Source organism: Oncorhynchus tshawytscha, unplaced genomic scaffold, assembly GCF_018296145.1.
Source record: "Oncorhynchus tshawytscha isolate Ot180627B unplaced genomic scaffold, Otsh_v2.0 Un_contig_2910_pilon_pilon, whole genome shotgun sequence".
NCBI lineage: Eukaryota > Metazoa > Chordata > Actinopteri > Salmoniformes > Salmonidae > Oncorhynchus > Oncorhynchus tshawytscha.
Window position 1 is genome coordinate 115741 of NW_024609458.1, and position 19319 is coordinate 135059.

The 19319-nt window shown below is 43.5% G+C and overlaps 1 protein-coding gene and 1 pseudogene across 4 annotated transcripts; one reads left to right on the plus strand and one right to left on the minus strand.

The window, feature by feature from the left end:
• Nucleotides 1–1747: 1747 nt before the first annotated feature.
• Nucleotides 1748–14695, minus strand: LOC112247020 (phosphoinositide 3-kinase regulatory subunit 5-like). 4 transcript variants are annotated; one of them, XM_024415663.1, is made up of 11 exons: nt 14591–14695; nt 9847–9959; nt 5496–5564; nt 5210–5348; nt 4805–4874; nt 4480–4657; nt 4001–4136; nt 3721–3789; nt 3381–3593; nt 2166–2281; nt 1748–2059 (listed from the first exon to the last, which is right to left on the minus strand). In XM_024415663.1, the coding sequence occupies exons 2-10, from the start codon at nt 9907–9909 to the stop codon at nt 2193–2195; spliced, it is 1026 nt and encodes a 341-aa protein (XP_024271431.1). In that variant the 5' UTR covers nt 9910–9959; nt 14591–14695; the 3' UTR covers nt 1748–2059; nt 2166–2192. The 4 variants fall into 4 exon arrangements, with proteins under 4 accessions (XP_024271431.1, XP_024271429.1, XP_024271428.1 ...); XM_024415661.1 differs by lacking the exon at nt 14591–14695 and adding an exon at nt 10853–10974 and having other exon boundaries at nt 2166–2278; XM_024415660.1 differs by lacking the exon at nt 14591–14695 and adding an exon at nt 10853–10974.
• Nucleotides 14696–16593: 1898 nt separating this feature from the next.
• LOC121844907 overlaps nt 16594–19319 on the plus strand; it is a 40778-nt pseudogene continuing 38052 nt past the window's right edge.

Sequence of the window (19319 nt, forward strand, 5' to 3'; positions counted from 1 at the left end):
AACAGGAGAAAAGATAATGCAGCCAAAATATTTTTGACTGAGTTGACTATTACAGTACACAGAACACCAAATTAGCAAAATAATACAACTTCCTCTGTAGCTCAGTTGGTAGAGCAGGGCACTTGTAATGCCAGGGTAGTGGGTTTGATTCCCAGGACCATACATAAAATGTACAGTTGAAGTCAGAAGTTTGCATACACTTAGGTTGGAGTCATTAAAACTTGTTTTCCAACCACTCCAGAAATTTCTTGTTAACAAACTATAGTTTTGGAAAGTCGGTTAGGACATCTACTTTGTGCATTGACAGAAGTAATTTTTCCAACAATTGTTTACAGATTATTTCACTTATAATTCATTGTGTCACAATTCCAGTGGGTCAGAAGTTTACATACACTAAGTTTACTGTGCCTTTAAACAGCTTGGAACATTACAGAACATTATGTCATGGCTTTAGAAGCTTCTGATAGGCTAATTGACATCATTTGAGTCAATTGGAGGTGTACATGTGGATGTATTTCAAGGCCTACCTTCAAACTCAGTACCTCTTTGCTTGACATCATGGGAAAATCAAAAGAAATCAGCCAAGACCTCAGAATAAAAAATTGTAGACCTCCACAAGTCTGGTTCATCCTTGGGAGCAAATTCCAAATGCCTGAAGGTAGCATGTTCATCTGTACAAACAATAGTACGCAAGTATAAACACCATGGGACCATGTAGCCATTATACCGCTCAGGAAGGAGACACGTTCTGTCTCCTAGAGATGAACGTACTTTGGTGCGAAAAGTGTAAATCAATTCCAGAACAACAGCAAAGGACCTTGTGAAGATGCTGGAGAAAACAGGTACAAAGTATCTATATCAACAGTAAAACAAGTCCTATATTTACATAACCTGAAAGGCCACTCAGCAAACTGCCATAAAAAAAAAAGCCAGACTACGGTTTGCAACTGCACATGGGGTCAAAGATCATACTTTTTGGAGAAATGTCCTCTGGCCTGATGAATCAAAAACTGTTTGGCCGTAATGACCATCGTTATGTTTGGAGGAAAAAGGGAAGGCTTGCAAGCTAAAGAACACCATACCAACCGTGAAGCATGGGGGTGGCAGCATCATGTTGAGGGGGTGCTTGCTGCAGGAGGCACTGGTGCACTTTTCAAAATACATGGCCTCATGAGGAAGGAAAATTATGTGGATATATTGAAGTAACATCTCAAGATATCAGTCAGGAAGTTAAATCCTGGTCACAAATGGGTCTTCCAAATGGACAATGACCCTAAGCATACTTCATAAGTTGTGGTAAAATTGCTTAAGGACAACAATGTCAAGGTATTGGAGTGGCCATCACAAAGCCCTGACCTCAATCCTATAGAAAATGTGTGGGCAGAACTGAAAAAGCATGTGCGAGCAAGGAGGCCTACAAACCTGACTCAGTTACACCAGCTCTGTCAGGAGGAATGGGCCAAAATGCACCCAGCTTATTGTGGGAAGCTTGTGGAAGGCTACCCAAAACATTTGACCCAAGTTAAACAATTTAAAGGCAATGCTACCAAATACTACTTGAGTATATGTAAACTTTTGACCCACTGGGAATGTGATGAAAGGAATAAAGGCTGAAATAAATCACTCTCTACTATTATTCTGACTTTTCACATTCTTAAAATAAAGTGGTGATCCTAACATACCTAAGACAGGGCATTTTTACTAGGATTAAATGTCAGGAATTTTGAAAAACTGAGTTGAAATGTATTTGGCTAAAGTGTATGTCAATTTCCAACTTCAACTGTATGTACACATGACTGTATTTTGCTTTGGATAAAAGCTTCATGCTAAATGGAATACAGTATTATCAGAACATCATGTGGGTGTTTATGTCTGAGTGGTTTAGGAGAGAGAGTAGCCTAGTCCAGTGTTTTATGGCAGTTGAGAGCCACAGGAGGTGATGGGCAGGCAGAGCAGGGAGCAGAAGGAGGGGTGCAGTGGCTGGACCTGACCAGGCCGGCTCCTGTGAGACCTCCAGTCAGAACCGCTGCCTGGTTTACAGCACAATGACACCTCACACCTGCACAACAACAGAATAATTATTGGGTCATGTAAAATCATTCTGTAATATACTGTATATTGGCAGCACATGATCAGGCCTGTGTTTGGTTTAATTGATACTGTACCTGATGACACTTTGGATGATCTTCTTCTCATCCTGGTCCAGACACACAGGGAAGGTGATCCCACTGCCACCACTCACCTGGACCTTGTCCACCTTCACCTCTGACCTGGAGATCTGCTGAGGGGAGAGGATGAGAGGGATATGAGTTAGTCAAGGTAAGCCAATACATGTTTTTTCAATTTCCATTATCTGTGCTGTTAGGACAATTCTCAGCAACAAAAGAGTCAAATTAAGATCCTACATCTGTAAGTTCATGCAATTCTACAAATTGTGCCATGTGGTGGAGAGACAAATGTGCAGTTTTAGATATAATTTCCTGTAATTCTACACATTTCCCCATAGGGTGCAGAAATATTTGTCATTTTTTAAGATAATTTCCTGCATTTCTACCATTTTTGCCATGAATTACACATTACACATTTTGCCATGAAATATGATATCTGAGTGACTAACGATATCAATTTGTTAGTAGTGGTGGGTGGTATATGGGGCTTTGGTGACAAAACGGATGGCACTGTGATAAATTGCATCCAGTTTTCTGAGTAAAGTGTTGGAGGCTATTTTGTAAATGACATCGCTGAAGTCGAGGATCGGTAGGATAGTCCGTTTTACGAGGGTATGTTTGGCAACGTGAGTGAAGGAGGCTTTATTGCGAAATAGGAAGCCGATTCTAGATTTAATTTTGGATTGAAGATGCTTAATATGAGTCTGGAAGGAGAGTTTATAGTCTAGCCAGACACCTAGGTATTTGTAGTTGTCCACATCTGCTAAGTCAGAACCAATGGGGGCCCCTGAGTAAAGGGTCAGAATTTGACCATGATTACTACAAGTTTAGATAGATGGCTAGACTAATTTAGCAATCAAATTGAGTGACTGATATACAGTACCAAGAGAAATAGCTGATGCACAACCAAATATCGGTATTGCACCTTGTGTATTCTAAGTTTGGACACACCTACTCATTCCAGGGTTCGATGATGTGTTATTTCATAGTTGTGATGTCTTCACTATTATTCTACAATGTATGAAATAGTAAAAATTAAGAAAAACCTTTGAATGTGTAGGTGTGTCAACTTTTGACTGGTACTACATCTCAACACCGTATTCAGATACACTGTGAAACATTGTAGGATACAAGGAAATTCAATACAGGCACATCTGTCTACACCAGTAAATGGATGATTGAGTCCACATGACTGATGTTTTTCACACATACAGACAGGGTGGAGGGCACAGACAAGCTGGAGGTCAGGGAGTAGCTGGAGAACATAGTCTTTGGAGCAGGTGGACACAGTGGAGATCCGGTGGTCTGTGTATCGGTTCTTTATTGTTTCCTCCTCTGTTTCCTCATCCTCCTCTCCCTTGTCTCTGTAAAGGTTAAAGACTGGGAGCCCGTCCAGCTCACTCTGAGGAATGTCTTTTAAAATGTCTGAACGAATACACAGAATTACATCATTGACAATCCACAGACACAAAGGCTATACAGATTTTACAGTATGGGTTTGAAATGTACTGTCTTGGATATGGAGAAAGAAGCAATGGGAAAAGCTCATTACCGAAGTTGTCCTTATCCCAGGAGTACATGTGACATTTGGCTAAGGGCAGCGTCAGTGTATGGACATTTCCTAATAATAAGAGAAAGAACCAAGACTAAATCAGATCAAGTAGGATCAAGCATTGTATGTGAGTTTCTCATTACTCATCATTTGACTTCCTCATCTGTCTCTCTCTAATCATCTCCAGTCAGTCCTGTTTGCCCAAAGTTGACCTGTTATCTGTTCCAGGAACCCCTCAGATGGTGAGATTATGATGACGCATGTAGTCAAATTCTCTCACCAGGGCCTGTATGGCAGTCTGGAGGGGGTATGCAAATTCTCTCCACCAGCCCCTTCAGGCTCTGCAGTGGACTCTCTCTGGCTGCGTCTGGGTCCCATGTATAGGCTGCTGTCTCCAGGGCCTCTGCAGTCACAAGCTGCTCCAGATGAAGCAGGTACGGTGAGTCAAACATTTAATAAGGAACAGACATGGAACGAGACAGGAACAGCATCAGCAAACTAGTAACACAGGGAAAAAAATTAAAATGAATGCAGCAGCAGGGAACAGAGCAGGGGAACTGATAAATATAGGGGAGGTAATAAACAGGTGAGTCCAATATCGCTGATGCGCGTGACGAGGAAAAGCAGGTGTGCATAATAGATGGCAGGAGTGCGTGATGCAGGGCAGCCTGACATCCTCAAGCGCCAAGGGTGGGAAGAGCGGGAGCAGACGTGACACTGTGAACACATCATTTAGGAATCACATATAATAGGACATACCTGCAGTGCATGATGCAGTATCTGGAGGGGGTACTTGGTCCCCAGGGCAGCCTGGAAGGCATGTTTGATCAGGGTGATGGAGGTATCCCTCTGGGAGTGACAGACACCACTCAGCTGCTCAGAGACAGACATGAGCTCGGGAGGGACATCCTTGCCTAGGCTCATTAACAATACCGTCCTAATACAGTCACACACACACATTATGAACACACACATACATTATGAGCACACACACAACAAAGAGGAGAACAGTGGTTTGAGTTTAAATGTTTCAAGTTGGAGCGATGTTGAATGATTTAATCACGGATGGTCTGTGTTGACGTACATAGTTTTGGAGTGATTGGTGGTGGTGGTCAAGCCCTGTTCTTCTCTCACTAGTCTTTGAAATGAGATACCTGGTGGAAATACAGTATAAGTGATGGTGTTACCTTTTGTATTGTTTAAACCAGGGCTCTCCAATCCTGTCCCTGGAGAACTACCCTCCTGTAGGTTTTTGATCCAACTCCAGTAACTATCCTGATTCAGTTTATCAACCAGCTGATTATTATAATCAGGTGTGCTAGATTAGGGTTGGAGTGAAAACCTACAGGATGGTAGTGTTGGAGAGCCCTGGTTTAAACAATAGTGCCTCCATGTGGAAGAAAATGGAACTTGAATCAGGACAGTGACAAGTGACATGAGATGAGACCCAGACCAACAGGAAGGCTGTATAGAGTCTAGGGTTCAATACCTGGCACCCTGAGCTCCTGCTGGATGAGGGAGAGCAGGTGTCGGCTGGCGCTGCAGCAGGGCTCTGGCCAGGACAGGAAACAGTGGAACACCTCACAGGCCTCCTGCAGCACCCCAGAGTCAGAGGAGAAGTGAGGGGTCTGAAACAGAGGAGAGATACTTACTGGATCATCTGAGAACTACGGTACATTGGACTGGACTGAGTCTGTCCTCACGTGGGTTTCTGGTCATGGTTGGTGGTGATGATGAGTTTCTGTGGTGTGGCGGTCTACTGTATCTGGGCTCACCTGCAGAAGAGTGGAAGAGAACAGGAGAGCCAGTGGGACCACCAGCTCATCCTGGGACTGTTCAAGGACCTACAGAATATAGAATTACATTACAGCTACATTACAGCTCCATTACAGCTCCATTACAGTTACAGTGCCTTGCGAAAGTATTCGGCCCCCTTGAACTTTGCGACCTTTTGCCACATTTCAGGCTTCAAACATAAAGATATAAAACTGTATTTTTTTGTGAAGAATCAACAACAAGTGGGACACAATCATGAAGTGGAACGACATTTATTGGATATTTCAAACGTTTTTAACAAATCAAAAACTGAAAAATTGGGCGTGCAAAATTATTCAGCCCCCTTAAGTTAATACTTTGTAGTGCCACCTTTTGCTGCGATTACAGCTGTAAGTCGCTTGGGGTATGTCTCTATCAGTTTTGCACATCGAGAGACTGACATTTTTTCCCATTCCTCCTTGCAAAACAGCTCGAGCTCAGTGAGGTTGGATGGAGAGCATTTGTGAACAGCAGTTTTCAGTTCTTTCCACAGATTCTCGATTGGATTCAGGTCTGGACATTGACTTGGCCATTCTAACACCTGGATATGTTTATTTTTTAACCATTCCATTGTAGATTTTGCTTTATGTTTTGGATCATTGTCTTGTTGGAAGACAAATCTCCGTCCCAGTCTCAGGTCTTTTGCATACTCCGTTAGGTTTTCTTCCAGAATGGTCCTGTATTTGGCTCCATCCATCTTCCCATCAATTTTAACCATCTTCCCTGTCCCTGCTGAAGAAAAGCAGGCCCAAACCATGATGCTGCCACCACCATGTTTGACAGTGGGGATGGTGTGTTCAGGGTGATGAGCTGTGTTGCTTTTACGCCAAACATAACGTTTTGCATTGTTGCCAAAAAGTTCAATTTTGGTTTCATCTGACCAGAGCACCTTCTTCCACATGTTTGGTGTGTCTCCCAGGTGGCTTGTGGCAAACTTTAAACAACACTTTTTATGGATATCTTTAAGAAATGTCTTTCTTCTTGCCACTCTTCCATAAAGGCCAGATTTGTGCAATATACGACTGATTGTTGTCCTATGGACAGAGTCTCCCACCTCAGCTGTAGATCTCTGCAGTTCATCCAGAGTGATCATGGGCCTCTTGGCTGCATCTCTGATCAGTCTTCTCCTTGTATGAGCTGAAAGTTTAGAGGGACGGCCAGGTCTTGGTAGATTTGAAGTGGTCTGATACTCCTTCCATTTCAATATTATCGCTTGCACAGTGCTCCTTGGGATGTTTAAAGCTTGGGAAATCTTTTTGTATCCAAATCCGGCTTTAAACTTCTTCACAACAGTATCTCGGACCTGCCTGGTGTGTTCCTTGTTCTTCATGATGCTCTCTGCGCTTTTAACGGACCTCTGAGACTATCACAGTGCAGGTGCATTTATACGGAGACTTGATTATACACAGGTGGATTGTATTTATCATCATTAGTCATTTAGGTCAACATTGGATCATTCACAGATCCTCACTGAACTTCTGGAGAGAGTTTGCTGCACTGAAAGTAAAGGGGCTGAATAATTTTGCACGCCCAATTTTTCAGTTTTTGATTTGTTAAATTTTTTTTAAATATCCAATAAATGTCGTTCCACTTCATGATTGTGTCCCACTTGTTGTTGATTCTTCACAAAAAAATACAGTTTTATATCTTTATGCTTGAAGCCTGAAATGTGGCAAAAGGTCGCAAAGTTCAAGGGCGCCGAATACTTTCGCAAGGCACTGTACATTACAGCTACATTACAGCTACATTACAGTTACATTACAGTTACATTACAGCTCCATTACAGCTACAGTAAATTACACAGATGTAGAACAGTTCATTACATGGAGAGCCATACCTCCCGTGTTTTCCTCAGAATCTACTACAGCTTGATGATTAAGTTTCGTGGATCTCTCTTCACTAGTTCCTCTAAACTACAGCGGTTTATGCACAGGCCAGCTAAACACACAGACAAACACACGATGTAGGACAAATATACTCTTACCTCCACTTTCAGTATGAATGGTGGTCAAATCCCCCCCCAAAATCACACTGTGTACATAACATTGACACTGTGCTGTCCATATTTAATACCAGTTTATTTAAGGGGTTGTGTACAAATGTAAAGCACTTATATCACATTATAAACTGGGTGGTTCCAGCCCTGAATGCTGATTGGCTGACAGCCGTGGTATATGAGATCATATACCATGGGTATGACAAAACACTTACTTTTACTGCTCTAATTACATTGATAACCAGTTTATAATAGCAAAAGGGCACCTCTGGGGTTTGTGGTATATGGCCAATATACCACAGCTAATGTAAGAACAGCCCTTGGCCATATATAGTGTCTTGCAAAGGTATTCACCCCCTTGGCATATTTCCTATTTTGTTGCCTTACAACCTGGAATTAAAATAGATCTGGGGGAATTTGTATCATTTGATTTACACAACATGCCTACCACTTTGAAGATGCAACATATTTTGTGAAACAAACAAGAAATAAGACAAAAAAATTCAAACGTGAGCGTGCATAACTAGTCAATTACAGCTGCAAGTCTCTTGGGGTATGTCTCTATAAGCTTGACACATCTAGCCACTGGGATGTTTGCCCATTCTTCAAGGCAAAACTGCTCCAACTCCTGCAAGTTCCTGCTGGTGTTCAGCAATCTTTAAGTCATACCACAGATTCTCAATTGGATTGAGGTCTGGGCTTTGATTAGGCCATTCCAAGACATTTAAATGTTTCCCCTTAAACAACAAGTGTTACTTTAGCAGTATGCTTAGGGTCATTGTCCTGCTGGAAGGTGAACCTCCGTCCCAGTCTCAAATCTCTGGAAGACTGAAACAGGTTTCCCTCAAGAATTTCCCTGTATTTAGCACCATCCATCATTCCTTCAATTCTGACCAGTTTCCCAGTCCCTGCCGATGAAAAACATCCCCACAGCATGATGCTGCCACCACGATTTTCTCGGGGTGATGAGAGATGTTGGGTTTGTGCAAGACATAGTGTTTTCCTTGATGGCCAAAAAGCTCAATTTTAGTCTCATCTGACCAGAGTACCTTCTTCCATATGTTTGGGGAGTCTCCCACATGCCTTTTGGCGAACACCAAACATATTTGCTTATTTCTTTCTTTAAGCAATGGCTTTTTTTTGGTCACTCTTCCGTAAAGCCCAGCTCTGTGGGGTGTACGGCTTAAAGTGGTCCTATGGACAGATAATCCAATCTCCGCTGTGGAGCGTTGCAGCTTTTTCAGGGTTATATTTTGTCTCTTTGTTGCCTCTCTGATTAATGCCCTCCTTGCCTGCTCTATGAGTTTTGGTGGGCGGCCCTCTCTTGGCAGGCTTGTTGTAGTGGCATATTCTTTCAATTTTTTTTATAGTGGATTTAATGGTGCTCTGTAGGATGTTCAAAGTTTCTGATATTTTTTTATAACCCAACCCTGATCTGTACTTCTCCACAACTTTGTCCCTGACCTGTTTGGAGAACTCCTTGTTCTTCATGGTGTTGCTTGCCTGGTGTTGCCCCTTGCTTAGTGGTGTTGCAGACTCTGGGACCTTTCAGAACAGGTGTATCTATACTGAGATCATGTGACACTTAGATTGCACACAGGTGGACTTTATTTAACTAATTATGTGACTTCTGCAGTTAATTGGTTGTACCAGATCGTATTTTCGGGCTACTTAGCAAAGGGGGTGAACACATATGCACAAACCACTTTTCCATTTTTAATTTTGTAATTTTTTTAAACAAGTTATTTTTTACATTTCACTTCACCAATTTGGACTATTTTGTGTATGTCCATTATATGAAATCCAAATAAAAATCCATTTAAATTACAGGTTGTAATGCAACAAAATAGGAAAAACACCAAGGGGGTGAATACTTTTGCAAGGCACTGTACCACACCCCCTGTGCCTTATTGCTTGATTGTCACTCAGGAGTGCTGTGATACAGCCTGATGCTTCATAGATTTGTTCATTTTGAGTGACTTAGGCCCTAGAAATGATCTAAATTTCCTGTTTGACGTGTGACCTCTGTGTCACCTCTTTCCTTTCCCGTTTGACTCATGGCAAAACTAGATGACCCAACATTTTAACACTGTTTCACAACAATGGGAGTATTTTTTATGAATGAAAATACAGATGATTGACTACATAACCAATGCACCACATTCATTACCATTCAGACGTGAAAGTGGTGAAATTTCACACTGATTAATCATATCCGGAGATTACATTTGGATTTTGAGATGTCTGAACTTCCTTCTTAAGAGATGTGCTTTTCAAAGACCATTAGATCAGTAAATCTAAGTGATGAGGCTTACCGTTCCAGGGCTATGTGTTGGGAGAGCTGTGGCCCAGGCCATAAAGGCACCTGTCCACGCCATGGTGCATACGGTCCTCTGTGCACGAGGTGTGCTCCATCTTAGATCATCTCCTGCAGAAGCATCACAGGATTTCCAGTAGTTGAACAACATTGGCGTTTTTTTCTTAATTACTTGCAACCACAAGTGTTTGTTCTGTGGATGACTAAAAGCTGTAATAAATAAATGGTGATGGAGAAGTCTATCAGAAAAGAACACTTCCATGTTTCAGCAGTGTGAACTCCCCTGGCTCTTTGTTAATCCACAGACTGATGATCAGATTGGGCATATATTAAATAAGAGCCTTAGGCCCAGAGTAAAGCTGTTGTGACCTCCCACACAGACCTGGGTCCCCATGGGGCCCTATATTTAGCCTGGAGGGTCTCTTTCTTCATGTATGCAGACAGGAAGATGTCATTGTGAAGTACAGCTGGGGTCCAAAGACAGCCCTGCGACAGTTGCCATGCAACAGGGACTGAGATGTCAATAGGAAACTGAGGGTCACCTGTGGCAGAGCAAACAGGAAAAGAGCCTCCCTATTATAACTACTTGGAACGTGACTAAGGAAGCACTCCGAGGGTAAAGTTGATACCCTACGTGAGATGAGGAGATATTTAGATGTAACGGCAGTTGAAGATCACTCTGAAACTTTATATCATTACAGCCAGTAGTTTTGAAAATGATGCTCACGAGCCAAAACGGGTCCCTGTTTTTTGTGTACTATGTCATCCAATTGTGTACGACATCATCTATTTCGTGTGATGTTAGGAATTGTGCAATTTGTATGATACAGTATCATACGAATTTAGCAATTTCTGTGATGTGTTACAAATCCAATTTGTGCAATATGTTACATATTTGTTGTGCTTAAGATCCCGCAAGTGCATCTTTAAGGCAGGAATGTGATGACATGGAATAATTAAAATACATTGCCCTACTCACCGAAACCTTTCCTGTGCACACGTACCATATTTACAGTTGTGTTGTGTGAACTTGATGGTAGCTTTCACGTATACTACATCACCAAAAGTATGTGGCCACCTGCTCATCAAACATCTCATTCCAAAATCATGGGCATTAATATAGAGTTGTTCCCCCCTCTGCTGCTATAACAGACTCCACTCTTCTGCGAAGGCTTTCCACTAGATGTTGGAACATTGCTGCGGGGAATTTCTTCCATTCAGCTACAAGAGCATTAGTGAGATCTGGCACTGCTATAGGGCGATTAGGTTCTGCGCAGGCCAGTCCAGTTATTCCACACCGATGTCGACAAAACATTTCTGTATAGACCTCGTTTTGTGCACGGGGGAATTGTCATGCTGAAACTGGAAAGGACCTTCCCCAAACTGTTGACACAAAGTTAGAAGCAAATAATCATCTATAATGTCATTGTATGCTGTAGCATTAAGATTTCCCTTCATTAGCACTAATGGGCCTAACCCGAACCATGAAAAACAGCCCCAGACCATTTTTCTTCCTCCACCAAACTTTACAGTGTGTATCGTGCATTGGGGAAGGTAGTGTTCTCCTGCCATCCGCCAAGCCAGATTAGTCCGTCGGCTGCCAGATGGTGAAGAGTGATTCATAACACCAGAGAACGGGTTTCCACTGCTCCAGAGTCTAATGACGGTGAGCTTTACACCACTCCAGCCGACTTTTGGCATTACGCATGGTGATCTTAGGCTTGTGTGCGGCTGCTCAGCCATGGAAACCCATTTCATGAAGCTCCCGACGAACAGTTATTGAGATGAGGTTGCTTCTAGAGGCAGTTTGGAACTCAGTAATGAGTGTTGCAACCCGAGGTGTCAAGGATTTCCTCCTCTTCATCTGAAGAGGAGAGGCGAGAAGGATCGGAGGACCAATATGCGGCGTGGTAAGTGTCCATGGTTCTTTTAATATGTAAATGTACACATGAACACCACAAAACAATAAACATGGAACGTGTGAAACCCTAAACAGTCCTATCTGGTGCAAAGACAGTGACAGAAACACCCACCTACCAAGGACCAAGCGGCGTGGTAAAAGACAGCGACGACAGCAGCAGCAGCAGCAACAACAGCGGCCAGTATCACAGGACTCCTGGACATGGGAGGAGATACTGAACGGAGAGGGACCCTGGGCACAGGCTGGGGAATATCGCCGCCCCAAAGCAGAGCTGGAGGCAGCGAAAGCTGAGCGGCGGCGATATGAGGAGGCAGCACGGCAGTGCGACAGGTACGAGAGGCAGCCCCAAATTCTTTTTTGGGGGGGGGCAGACGAGGTGTGGTACTAAGCCAGGTAGCAGACCTGAGCTCACTCCTCGTGCCTATTATAAGCAGCGCATTACTGGTCAGGCATCGTGTTATGCGGTTAAGCGCACGGTGTCGCCAGTGCGTGCCCATAGCCCGGTGCGCTATAGGGCAGCCCCCCGAAAGTGCCATGCGAGTGTGGGCATTGTGCCAGGGCGTATGGTGCCTGCTCAGCGGGTCTGGTCGCCGGTACGCAGTTTTGGTCCAGGTTATCCTGCGCCGGCTCTGCGTGCTGTGTCTCCGGGCGCTGGGAGGGTGCAGTGCGTCCTCTGCCTGCGCTCCGCTCATGCCGGGCAAATGTGGGAGTGGAGCCTAAGGGAGAGGTGCGTGTAGTAAGCACTAGATCTCCCGTGCTTACCCACAGCCCGGTTCAACCTGTGCCTGCACTCTGGAGGGTCCGGGCTAAAGTAGTTGTCCAGCCTGGGGAAGTGGTGCCAAGGTTGCGCACCAGAGCTCCAGTGCTCCCCCACAGCCCGGTCCTTCAGGTGCCTCCTCCTAACACCAAGCCTCCTGAAGGTCTCCCGCAGCCCCACGCACCAGGCTGTCTCTCTGTCTCCTCCCTGCAGGTGGTCCTGTCTGTCCGGCGCTGCTGCCGGAGTCTCCCGCCTGTCCGGTGCCGCTGCCGGAGTCTCCCGCCTGTCCGGCGCCGCTGCCGGAGTCTCCCGCCTGTCCGGCGCCGCTGCCGGAGCCTCCCGCCTGTCCGGCGCCGCTGCCGGAGCCTCCCGCCTGTCCGGCGCCGCTGCCGGAGCCTCCCGCCTGTCCGGCACCGCTGCCGGAGCCCCTCTGTCCGGCGCCGCTGCCGGAGCCCCTCTGTCCCGAGCAGCTGCCCCACCTCTGTCCCGAGCAGCTGCCCCACCTCTGTCCCGAGCAGCTGCCCCACCTCTGTCCCGAGCAGCTGCCCCACCTCTGTCCCGAGCAGCTGCCCCACCTCTGTCCCGAGCAGCTGCCCCACCTCTGTCCCGAGGAGCTGCCCCACCTCTGTCCAGTGGGGTCATTGAGAAGGGTGGCCATGGTGAGAAAGCCACGGAGGCGGACAATAAGGCGGACTAAGACAATGGTGAGGTGGGGTCCGCGTCCCGCGCCAGAGCCGCCACCGCGGACAGACGCCCCCAGACCCTCCCCTATAGGTCAAGGTTTTGCGGCCGGAGTCCGCACCTTTGGGGGTTACTGTCACGTTCTGACCTTTATTTCCTTTGTTTTGTATTTATTTAGTATGGTCAGGCGTGAGTTGGGTGGGCAGTCTATGTTTGTTTTTCTATAATTTGGGTATTTCTATGTTTCGGCCTAGTATGGTTCTCAATCAGAGGCAGGTGTCATTAGTTGTCTCTGATTGAGAATCATACTTAGGTAGCCTGGGTTTCACTGTGTGTTTGTGGGTGTTTGTTCCTGTCTCTGTCTTTGCACCAGATAGGACTGTTTAGGGTTTCACACGTTCCATGTTTATTGTTTTGTAGTGTTCATGTGTACATTTACATATTAAAAGAACCATGGACACTTACCACGCCGCATATTGGTCCTCTGATCCGTTTCGCCTCTCCTCTTCGGAAGAAGAGGAGGAAATCCTTGACACGAGGACAGACGATTTTTTTGTGTGGCCTACCACTTCGCGGCTGAGCCGTTGTTGCTCCTAGACGTTTCCACTTCACAATAACAGCACTTACAGTTTACCGGGGCAGCTCTAGCTGGGCAGAAATTTGATTAACTGACTTGTTGGAAAGGGGGCATCCAATGACGGTGCCACGTTGAAAGTCTCTGAGTTCTTCCGTAAGGTTATTCTACTGACAATTTTCTACTTGACATTACTGTACTGGCCCTGGCCAGACTTCCAACCTCAGCAGAGGAAGCAGGTGTCACCCTATTGTCACCCTGTGACATTGTTCCTGTAATCCATGGTGCCGCCCGGAGGACTCCCACATAACACAGGGACAACAATATTGTACTGGGAGCAAAAATAACCGAGTGTGTTGGAGTACATGAAGCAACACCACGACGATCATTTTGTGACTTGGTTAAGACTGTTGTTGACAGATTGTGTGGATGGTATGTTGAAAGAGGAACAGGAAACGAAGGCTTTAGCAAAACGTTGCCTTTGCAGCAACATTTTTTGGAAGTTTTAGAAATTTTACACTTCTGCAAAATGGGCCGTTTTCTAAGAAATCTAAGTGACTGATCCTGGTTTGCACCAGAGGTGAGATCAGTGTTGTTGTTGGGTACAGAGGGTTTCAACACTGCACACACACTCAACTGCAGTTTTAACTCAAATCTTGAGTCTTAATTATTTTCCATTCCCAAGTCTTGAGTCACGACACACACCAACAAGTTCCTGCACAGTGTCTAAATTATTCTAGGAGAAAGGACCTGTTGACATTTCATCAAAGCAGTAGACCAGACACTGAGTGAAGATTGTTAAATCTTACCTGCAGCTGTCCTGAAGGGTATGTGTCATTCAGTAGTGTTTTGTACCCCAGAGGTTTTTTTCTCCCATACAGCTGTGGCTCACTAGTGGAAGGGAAATGAATACAGTGACCACATCCTTCAGTGTGTGTGCTGCCACAGCCCAATGAAAATAGATGATCCAAATGCAAAGTCAAGTGAGCATGTGTAGCTAAACAAGAACTGAATGAAAGCCATGTTGAGGAGGTAGTTGGCATTGTGGTGGTATGAGGACAGGGCATTTCAAATACATTTACCTCATTTGACATCTTGTCAAGAGATTGACAGCTTGTCAAAGTAATTAAGTAAGCCTACTTCTATCTAAGTATTGGACAGATTATAATGTCTGAAAAATTGCATAACATTGAGAACTTCTGGTCAACTGAAATTGTAAAGCATATTTGAATCCTTAAAGTTAGACCCAGCGATATGACATATGAAGTAGATGCAGAAAATCAACAGCATAGTGGGTGTCCACAAGATTAGCACAGCAAAGTCAAAATGGTCTTTATCATACAAATTCGTGAAAACAAACGTTTGCTTTTTGGTCTTAATTTAAGTTTAGGGTTAGTCATAATATTAGCAGTGTGGTTAAGATTAGGGTTAACGTTATGGTAAGGTTTGGGGTGGCAGTGGTTAGAGCGTTGGACTAGTAACCGGAAGGTTGCAAGTTCAAATCCCTGAGTTGACAAGGTACAAATCTGTCATTCTGCCCCTGAACAGGCAGTTAACCCACTGTTCCTAGGCCGTCATTGAAAATAAGAATTTATTCTTAACTGACTTGCCTAGTTAAATAAAAAAATAGCTAAAAAGTTTAAAATAGGAGGTGTTTTAGCCATAATTATGACTTTGTGGCTGTGGTAACTCGTGATGACCAGCAGTGGGTCAATTTCCGCAACAACTATGAGCGTTGAAGTGCGAGGCTCAATTGCACTGCTGTTTTGGTGCCCTGACTAATACGCTGTGAACAGCCTGAAGCGAACCCAATGCACATGCGCTGTGTGTGATTGTTGGAGAGCGAAGTCTTGCATCTCGCTCCTCTCAATATCTGGCTTTTAACTAGATGGGATGCCGCTTTTCTCAGATTTGACTTTTCATAGCAGGTTAGGAGAATTTACGCGAAATGTTAGGATAATTAACGTAGGATAATTATGTTAAGGTTAGGAAAAGGGTAAGGTTAGCTAAAAAATGTATTTGACAAAAGTTGTAATCCTTCTAGCCATGACCACATATCTGCTTGTGGCGACATCTTTTCGCTGAGTCTACCTTTAATGTTTTAATGTTTTAATGTATGAAAAAATTTGACACACAAAACTTTTTCAACATGGGAAAATGTGTGGAACATTTAAAGGGATGTGACATTGGTTTGCTTTTGGCTCATTATTTTCCATTTTCCCAATCAAGCGTTTACTGAGCTTCAGAGTAAACAACAAACAAACGCGGGCACAGTCAGCAGTACTGTCTCAAGGATGGATTAAAATGAATTCCTTTATCGTAACAGTACTTCCCGCCACCGCACGATGTCACTGCCTGCGTGTAAATTTACTGAAGTTTGGCGGGACGACTATCGTTAAATTTGAGGCAAATCTGATTCCAACGTATCCTACAGATGTACTTCAATAATACGGTTAAGGCTGAGATGAAACCTGTTGAATTGGGACTTTTGTGAGATTCAATGTAAACGTTTTTTTGTATTATTATTTATCAGTTATATGGTCTTACCGGTTACAGGTGGTAATTTGAGAAGAACACTGAAGTTAGTCATTGGACCTGCCAGCTTTGTGATCTTTGAATAATTCAAATAAGAAGAAAAAACATCCTAATATCATTGTTGTTTTAATAAGATGATGTAATAAGCTGAATACAAACATATTTCAAATAAATTTGAGGGGAGGTATATTTATAATTTATTGTTACACACCAGTGGATGTCGTTGTTCTCTCTTTTTGCTCTGTGACCTCAAGCTCTGCTGGATAACAGGGTCTCACTTCTCTGTTCAAACAGTGAGAGCGTCAGAAAGGGAATGGGACAGACAAGAGACAGAGGTAGACAGAGGTGTGACTGAGAGGAAGACAGAGTCAGGGAAGCTAATAGCGAGCTGGTCCTTCCAATTTATGTCTAGAAACCCAGAAAAGGCAAACTAGCGGTAGATTTTCGTGCGTAAAAAAGAGAGTAGGCTGCCCTCTATATTCTTAAGTTTTACAACACTTCTCTTCCAGGCTGAACAGTTATTCGGAGGTAGTGTCCTCTGTGGAGTTTTCTTTGTCTCGTAAGATGATTTCATTCACATACATGTGCATGACTGTTTGTGTTCATTTGTTTATGTGTGGAGAACAAAACACAGAAATGTACATAGGCTATTGATTTAATATTAACATGTGTGAATATTCTGCTTGTTTGTCTTCACCATGGATACTTTCAGATGTAGACTAAATAGCATTTAAATATAGATGGTCACACACACACACACACACACACACACACACGCACATATATATATATATATATATATATATATATATATATATATATATATATATATATATATATATATATATATATATATATATATATTATTGGCTATTCGTTGTGTAATGCATGATATGATAATGTTCCTCTAAATCTATGTAACAAACATCTTAAATATGTCTCTCTTTTTCTACGACTACATTTCAGCGCAAGTGACACTAAAGAGCACGGATTACAATGATAAGGATTTTAGAGGTTTGGGTCACCTCGGTGGCCATTTCTCTGCTGGTTAAGGGGGCTCTTGGAGGTTATGGGATGAGTATGTTTGCTGCCCAGTCGTCCCCTCCAGACCCATGCTATGATGAGAACGGCAACCCCCGGAGGTGCATCCCCGATTTCGTGAACTCTGCTTTCGGGAAGGACGTGCGCGTCTCCAGCACCTGTGGAACCCCGGCCTCAAGGTACTGCGCCGTGACCGAGAAGGGTGAGGAGAGGACAAGGGATTGCCACACCTGCGATTCAGGGGACCCAAAGAAAACTCATCCACCTGCGTATTTAACTGATTTGAACAACCCTCATAACCTCACCTGCTGGCAGTCGGAAAACTATGTCCAGTATCCTCAGAACGTCACGTTCACTTTGTCATTGGGTAAAAAATTTGAGGTCACCTATGTGAGCTTGCAGTTCTGTTCACCCCGACCCGAATCTATGGCTATCTTTAAGTCCATGGACTATGGCAAATCCTGGGTTCCTTTCCAATTCTACTCTACCCAGTGTAAGAAGATGTATAACAAGCAGAATAAGGCGGCAATTACCAAGCAGAACGAACAAGAGGCGATTTGCACCGATTCTCACACGGACATGCACCCGCTGACAGGTGGGCTCATTGCGTTCAGCACCTTGGATGGCAGACCCTCGGCGCACGACTTCGACAACTCTCCGGTGCTGCAGGACTGGGTGACAGCCACCGACATCAAGGTTACGTTCAGCCGACTGCACACGTTTGGGGATGAGAACGAGGACGACTCGGAGCTGGCTAGAGATTCCTACTTTTACGCGGTATCAGACCTGCAGGTTGGCGGGCGGTGCAAGTGCAACGGTCACGCTTCAAAGTGCGTTAAAGAAAGGGAAGGAAACCTGGTATGCGAGTGCAAGCACAACACCGCGGGGCTGGAGTGTGACAGGTGCAAACCTTTCCATTATGACCGTCCTTGGCAGCGCGCAACCGCAAGAGAGGCAAACGAATGTGTTGGTAAGTCAGCTATTTACCTTAATAACTCAAAGCTTTGCGCTATAACGTATTTTTCGAGATTTAAATGTACTTTCTAAATTGCAAGAATCATAATGATCTAAAGTATTTTGTGTGATTGCGCAGGTTTCTCATTATGCCTAGAAAAACGCATTTTACGCATAGTCTAACGCAGACCTGATTTGTTCATTATTCCGTTTCTTAAATTCAAATTCAATTTAAGCATCTCACATTGATCCAATATGAATTAGGCTTTGTAAACCACCGATTGTTTTGGCTAATTCGTTTTATTTAAATCGTTTAATTGTGTCAAATAAAACAAATGCACCGTGCATTCGTAAATTACACCAGTAAATTAATTACCCTGTTCAAATATGCCCTATTTGATAACGAATCAAAATGGCAAAACCACAGTAATTGTGAGGAGGGGATTTTATTCAGGTATATCAACCAATTTGTCAGAAAGTCAGCATAATGTATATCAAATGTTGTCGCCTATAACCATATTATTGTGTTAATGTAAAAAATGGATTTTGTTAAAAATTATTTAATTAAATGCTTTGAATTTAATAAAGTGAGGCCTGGTCCGTGTTTCAAACTTTGTTTTTATAACTCAAACCACCATACAAAAATGGAATGGCATAGTTAGTTTAATTTACAAACAGTTACCCACGTAAAACCAAACGCTGATTAGCTACACATTGCAACGATTTGTGCAAAACGTAAATCAAAACCAAAATACAGATTCTTTGAAAAAAATGTAACCACTATGTGTTGGCCTAATTACATTTTTAAAAACGTTGTTTTGTGATATCATTTGTTACACTCATGTCAAAATGCACTGTAATACTCATCAACTTTTGACTAGCCTTGAATTAATTAACATTTAAATCTCCTCCTTTATCTTCATCCTCCTTTAAAAATAATGGACAATATTCAATTCATGAATTGAATAGTATTTCATCTCCTGAATTGACTGAGTTGACACCAACCAT